This window comes from Gymnoscopelus microlampas (assembly GCF_963454915.1).
Source record: "Gymnoscopelus microlampas genome assembly, chromosome: 4".
Classification (NCBI taxonomy): Eukaryota; Metazoa; Chordata; class Actinopteri; order Myctophiformes; family Myctophidae; genus Gymnoscopelus; species Gymnoscopelus microlampas.
In genome coordinates, this window is record NC_139941.1 from 19055331 (window position 1) to 19063022 (window position 7692).

The 7692-nt window shown below is 39.4% G+C and overlaps 1 protein-coding gene across 1 annotated transcript in view; it reads left to right on the forward strand.

The window, feature by feature from the left end:
- Positions 1-329: 329 nt before the first annotated feature.
- The window catches only part of dmrt2a (doublesex and mab-3 related transcription factor 2a), an 8080-nt gene continuing 717 nt past the window's right edge, over positions 330-7692 (forward strand). The window contains exons 1-4 of the mRNA XM_084055056.1: positions 330-516; positions 1209-1676; positions 2696-2798; positions 6968-7692. The exon at positions 6968-7692 is cut by the window's right edge and continues 717 nt beyond it. Of these exons, the coding sequence (XP_083911182.1) occupies positions 1284-1676; positions 2696-2798; positions 6968-7692 (1221 nt within the window). The 5' untranslated portion in view covers positions 330-516; positions 1209-1283. The remainder of the gene's footprint in view (positions 517-1208; positions 1677-2695; positions 2799-6967) is intronic.

Genomic DNA, 7692 nt, shown 5'->3' on the forward strand with positions numbered 1-7692 from the left:
AACAATGCTGCTCCGCAGGTCTAGGATGGAATAAACGGGTGCAGCCAACGTCAACAACTGGTCCCGACCAGACGTGAGATCTCAGCGTACCGTAGGATAAAGCCCACGTCAGGATATATTGATAAATGCCGAAAATAGCGGTGATCTCGCCGTACGCCCATTATTTGGTCTACACCGCGTTGATAAATGAGGGCCCTGATCTCGAAACACTCTCATCATTAAGGGAACTCGTGGACTGCAGCCAATTGGTCAACTGAAAATGAGCCAATCGTCTACAAACCGCGCATACCCAAATTCCTCAAAGGGGTGGCGCTTTGTTCCAAGGAGAAAAGCCTGGATCCCTTCAGATCCCCTCAGAGTGACAGACAGTCCGTGCGTAAAGACGCAGAGCAAGCGACCAGGTCTGCTAATTACAAGCTTAATTGTTCGGACGGAGTTCCAGTGATTCTTCACATCGTGTCACTAGACCTGTTGACTATAGATCTGAAGGGAGACATCGTTTGGATCCGCGTACAAGTAAGTTTGAAGTCATTTACTCATGATAGTTATTTTGATATAGGTTTAGTTTAATGGAATCAAAACGCAGATGTTCTCGGTATAGGCGAGACAGTGCTTAACAGTCTATTTCGTTGCCTATATGACTACGGTTACAGGATAGGGACATAATATTACAGACCTTGATGTAAAATTGTCTATTTTGTCCAAAATGTTAAAAAATATATATGTATTTGGAAAATGTTTTTAAATAAAGTAAAGTATAGCCTACATGATATACATATCATGTATATACATATATATGTATATATATATATGTGTGTATATATATATATATATATATATATATATATATATATATATACATATATATATATATATATACAATCGCTCCACAATCGCTACAAATCCTGTCATTTTGGGGGCATATAAACAAGTTGAAGGATAAAATTAAGTCTGATAATGATGTACCGTGCATGATTGTTCACATATGTATAGGCTACTTTACATGACTTAACACCATTTTCACATATACTGTATATATATTTTTTAAACATTTTGGACAAAATAGACAATTTTACATCGAGGTGCCCAGGTGTCCCTATAGTTATTAGTGCCCACCTATCCTGGATCTACGACTTCAACAACCCGATGTCAACTGGCACATGATAAGACATAAGTTCATAACCAACCAATCGCATTATCTTTTACAGGCAGAGAAACACGCATGAGTGGAGTGCACCGTGGGTAGAACCGAGAGAGTCGACCTGATCAGGACGTTGGCAAACATGACCGACGTCGCAGGTTGTGAGTTCGAAATCGACGTGGAAAGTCTCGAAACGGAAAGTGACGATCAAGGCGAGGCCGAGGGTGACTACCCCGGATCGTCGCTGTCCGCCGCGGCCACCGAGGAGGACGAAGCGGGGAGCAGCAAGAGCGACGACAGATCATCGGCCACCACCGCCAGCACCGTCCCAGGACCAGGAGGGGACCAGCAGAGGAAGCTGAGCCGGACGCCAAAGTGCGCGCGCTGCAGGAACCACGGGGTGGTGTCCTGTCTGAAGGGACACAAGCGCTTCTGCCGGTGGCGGGACTGTCAGTGTGCCAACTGTCTGCTGGTGGTGGAGAGGCAGAGGGTCATGGCGGCACAGGTGGCGCTGCGGAGGCAACAGGCCACAGAGGTGAGAGTTAATGCCAAACTGTTTCCCCCAAACAAAAGTAAATATCCCCTTTTTTCCCGTTTCCGACTATATATATTTTTTTAATTAATAACATTATTTCAAAAGATTAATTAAAAAAAATAATAATAATTTTAAAACAATGGCAGCATTTTTCAAATGTATTTAAAAAATACATAAAAAAAGATTTCCATTTACTAAAAAAAAAAAAAAAAAGAAGTAGTGAAAATAGCAGATCTACAAGCTCACAAAGCAGCACCAAGCCACGTGTTGTGAGCTTGTAGATCTGCTATTTTCACTAGTTTGGGTCCCGGGGTCGGGCAACGTCTAATTTCTGTTTTGGCTTTTGGGTCTTGAGCTAAAAAGTTCGGGAGTGTGTGTGTGTGTGTGTGTGTGTGTGTGTGTGTGTGTGTGTGTGTGTGTGTGTGTGTGTGTGTGTGTGTGTGTGTGTGTGTGTGTGTGTGTGTGTGTGTGTGTGTGTGTGTGTGTGTGTGTGTGCGTGCGTGCGTAGGCGTGCGTGTGTTTGTCAACCAAGAAGCTCTTAGCTGTAAGCTTAAGCTATCTATGCAGGCTTGTAAGAATACTTAAATGAAATAAAAAAGAAGTTCTGCAATCATTTAACGATGATACAAAGTGACTGTTTTTTCATAGCAATTCATTAAACAAATATGCTTACTATTCAATTCAAAGGGCTTTATTGGCATGAGAAAACATACGTTTACATTGCCAAAGCAAAGAGCACAATACAACAATACAGCAATACAATCAAAACAAAAAATGTACATTTGAAAGTCAGAATCTTCAATAGATCACACTTGTTTACTAATGTTAAACAAGTGTGTTTATCATAGGCTGCATTGTGCCTTGTGGTCTTTGTGCCAGTTGAATTAGCAAACTAAATTTGTATAATTCTTTATATTGGACACTTTTGTTTTAAAGCTGACATTCACTTTTACAAATGAGGCATCAAATACATTTCAAGTAGCCGGTCTGACATTTTTGCTATTGTCTCAATTTATCAGGATAAGAAAGGGATTTCCGGGAAGCAGATTCCAGCAGAAAGAAGAACAATATATCAACGACATATTCGACCATCTACCATGCTGGCTAAAAGCATCTTAGAAGGTAAGATAACAACAGAGACACCATTAATACATTTGCCTCTTTAACAGGCTCTCGTCTTCTACCCGCTTTCCAGTTTTAATATTCCTTTTGTTATGTTTGCTTGGACTTCTTTTTTCTTCTTTGGATTTGTTAACTTCCTTTTTCTAAATTACATTTCATAGCATGCCAACACATTTAATCTCCAGCATTGTCACCATAACAGACACACACAAATATTATGATTTTCCATTCAAATATGTAATTGTTCAGCATGATCTAATCTCATATTGAAAAATTGTTATGTCAGCAAATAATGATAATTATTCAAACATTCTTTTATTTTTGTGTTTTACTTGTTTTTGTGATCTATGACTTGGTCTAAATAAAAAAATACCTTTGATGCCAAAGAAAAACAAAAAAGATAAATGAAGAAAGAATGGTAACACTTTATAATAACTACACACTATAAAGCATTAGTTAAGCATTAGCAAATGCTTAATTCATCATTAATTCATCATTTGTATAGCATTATTCATTACGTTACTAAGCATTAGTAAACACAGTTATAAACCTTTCAACTATACACAATTTACAATTAGTTACGCATTAGTAAGTACTTAAGTCATCATGAATTCATCACTTATATAGCATTAATAAGCGTTTGTAAACACATTTGTAATCGTTGTATTGCCCATTGATAACCTAATCGGTAATGTGCTTAATAACTGTATTCTCATACTTTATAAATGATAGATTCACCATTCATAAATAGGTATTATATCAATTTACAAACCAGTTATTTATGAGTTGTTAATGGTTCATAGGATCATTTATAAAGTCTAAGTAAGCACCATATACAAGCCACTTTTATGCATATTTATGTGAACATTTGTACATGGTTAGTGAGTGTGTTAATACATGTTTTATAAACACTTATTCATACTAAATAAATGATTTATTAAGGTAGTTACTACTTGTTAGTTAAGTATTTTGCGTGAGCCCATGTAAAGTGAGGACTATCTATGCCTTATAAAGCATTTACAAATGATATAGCGTGAGCCCATGTAAAGTGAGGACTATCTATGCCTTATAAAGCATTTATAAATGAGATAGAAGCAGTGATATAGCAAATGTAAATATTTATTGCAACAAACGACACCGAGACAGACAGAACATGGCCCTTGCAGAGTCATAATAAAATAAACATGTTTGTACTGTATGAAATAAAAATAAAAAATACAACTGCAATACTATTCACAAGTAAACATGGCTGAAAAAATAAATGTAGCGCCCCACCCCTGCCTGTATTAACCAGAGTACCAAAGATGGGACGTTCTGAGTTCTTAACGTCCTAAGTTAAAGTTTTACCTTTACTCAAACTCCATAGTGTGTAATGAAATTCAATCACTACAACCTGTAAATAATTATTTCCAGACACTGCATGTATATTTTAACATCCTTTACTTGAATTGTTAGAATTTAATTTGTGTACCCAACACTGACAATAAAGGATTAAATAACAATGAAAAAAAACAATGAATGAACACAAATAGGCATCAACAATTCTTAATACTAATAAATTGGACTTGTAATACACTTAAAATAATGAACCTTTTAAGCCTGTATTACTAAAAATGTAATGACTTTGAAACAAAAATAAACCTACGGTATAGTATGGTTTGTAAAACCCAAAACCCTCCAATGAAATAGTTTTAGAACTAAAACCTTCCCTATTTCTAATTAATACTACTCTAACCTGCTAACCTCCTAACTCTGTACACACCTCAACACAAAATAACACAAATACCATTAAATCAGATACCATTACATTTGTGGGCCCACACACACACACACACACACACACACACACACACACACACACACACACACACACACACACACACACACACACACACACACACACACACACACACACACACAAAATAACAAACGTTGCAGGCCTGTTTGATGATACTTGAGCAGCAGTAAAGACTACCTCTTCACTAGGAGAGCAATACAGTCACTTACAGCAGCTGAAGGGTTGGCAAATATGTCAGGATGAGGCTAGGGTATGGTGTGGCATCCAAGACTACCTCTTCAGTGGGAGAGCAACACAGTCACTTACAGGAGAGAAGCTGAAGAGATGACAATGATGATGGATCCACAACTAGCAGAACCACTTCTTCATCAGACAACCCAGAGCTCACAGTCCAGCATTCCAACACACCCCAGCAAGGATGACAGTCTTTGAGTCCAGTAGCTGCTAGCCAGTAAACAGGCTAATGATGAATGCTAGTCCTTGACTCCAGTTAGCTACTTAGCAAACAAAGCCAAATGTAGTGCTGAATAATAGCTTTCCACTCTGTCTTGCTATTAATCACTGAACACCTGAATATGACTCCTGTCAATACTCTTGACTAGCACAGATGCTTTTTTCCAAAAACGATTATTTTTAAAACATAAATTGCACTGAATAAACGTTTTTCTCTTCCATTCCACTCTCACTCACTTCCTCCTTCTTCTCCCCCTTTTTTCTGACTCCTCCCCTCTCTCCACACAGCTCTCCATGTCCATCAACTTGGATGTCCCGCCCCATAACCAATGACAATCATTCAAACCAGAGTGAACATTTTAACATGACAAACAAGTGTAAAATAACACCCTCTGAAGGAATATTTACTTAGCCTTTTAATATGAATTAAACCAACCTTTTAAAGTTTTGCTTTAGGCTTAGATTATGAACTACTACATGATAAACGTTTTTTAATATAAATGAATTAGACACGTTTAATGTTTTACTTTAGCAGATATTGAACTATTAAATGATTTCCATTTGACTGCTTACTTTAAGCAAATAAACAGGACTTTAGACCTAGGGTTTTTCCATCAGGGCTACATAAATAAGGTCTTGTACTGTACGAAAATAAACAATCTGCAATCTTGTAAATATGGCTGAATAAAGTGGATCACAGTGCCAAATGCAAACGTGTCAAAACTCAGCAAATAAATGTTTTACATCCATCTAAACCATTGGTTCTCAAAGTGGGGTCCGGGGTCCTTGAGGGAGTTCCAGGGGGTACCCAGCTAAATGATAGATTAGGCACAAATTGATATAATACTATTACTACTACTACTACTACTAATATTTATAAATGGTGAATCTATCATTTATAAAGTATGAGAATACAGTTATTAAGCACATTACCGATTAGGTTATCAATGGGAAATACAACGATTACAAATGTGTTTACAAACGCTTATTAATGCTATATAAGTGATGAATTCATGATGACTTAAGTACTTACTAATGCGTAACTAATTGTAAATTGTGTATAGTTGAAAGGTTTATAACTGTTTACTAATGCTTAGTAACGTAATGAATAATGCTATACAAATGATGAATTAATGATGAATTAAGTATTTCACTAATAGTTAACTAATGCTTAATAGTGTATAGTTGAACCATTTATAACTGTGTTTACTAATGCTTAGTAATGTAAGAATAATGCTTTACTAATGATGAGTTCATGATGAATTAAGCATTTACTAATGCTTAACTAATGCTTTATAGTGTGTAGTTATTATAAAGTGTTACCGAAAGAATTAACCTTTAAACGTTGAGATTCAACATATCTGTTGTTTGCAGAAATGTACAATGGCAAAAATTATTCTCTGGTGAATGGGTTGCAGACATACACTACACACAGAAAAAGAATGGCTCTTTAATGAAGAACCATCTAAACCTTCTAAAGAAAGATTTTGTTTAGTGAATGGTTCTTTATGTTCCTTATGAGAACCTTTTATCGTCCAAATTCTTTGAGGAAACACCTTAAAGAACAATTTTTTGTTTCGTTTTTTATGCACCTTCAACCACTTAAACCTTAGCGTCCCTAAGCTAAACTCACAACGCATCACAACACGATGTGTTCTTAGCTTGTATATCGGCTATTTTCGATGACGAGATTTGGTGTAGAGGGGAAAAAAGGAGTGGACCAAGTATAGACCCCTGGGAGATGATGCAAATAGTGGTTGAGGGTTATTTAAATAACCATTAATTTAATGATTAAGATAATGGTTCTTTAAAGAACCTTGGTCTGAATTGTTCTTTCTGGGACCAAAAACAATTCTTCTATTACGGCATCAGTGAAGTGTGCAGAAATAAACACATTTCTTTTTTCCTTTCATGGTAGGATACCGTCCAGTCCAGTCCGATCCATATCTGGGGAGCTCGTCTCTCCCCCCGCCGCTGAGCGACCGCATGAGGAAGAGACGGGCCTTTGCCGACAAGGAGCTGGAGACCATCATGCTGGAGAGAGAGTACAAGGAACGTGAGCTGCTGGAGAGCAGTCAGGCAGCGTCGGCCTCGCTGCTCTTTCCCAACAGCGTGGTCCACCACGCCGCCGAGTACAACTCCTACAAGGCGGCCTACGCCTCGGCGCCGCAGGCGGAGCCGCAGCCCAAAGACGTGTGCGGCTTCATCGGCCCCAACTGCCTGGACATGTCCATGCACTACGGGTCCGGCTCGGCCAACGTGGAGCTCATCTCGTCCAACGTCAGCGTGGCCACCACCTACCGCCACTACCCGCTCCAGTCCTCGCGGGGCGGCTTCATGGTGTGGCCCCGCGGGGCCTCCAACCTGGGAGACGCCCTCCTCTACCAGCAGTGCCTGCTCAACGCCACGGCGGTGCAGAACATGAAGCCGGGCGCGGTGTGGGAGCCCAAGACCATGCCCGCAGAGAGCCAGCCTCCGGAGCAGGACTCCGCGGCCGCGAGACTGGAGGGGTCCAGAGCCGCGGCGCCGCACGACTCGTCGGACGTCCCCCAACGGGCCGAACCCCAGCCGTCTGGGATCGCTCAGGCGGGGCCGAGAGAGCGCTCGGCCTTCTCTCCCCCTAAGAGGGGCTTTGTTGGACAA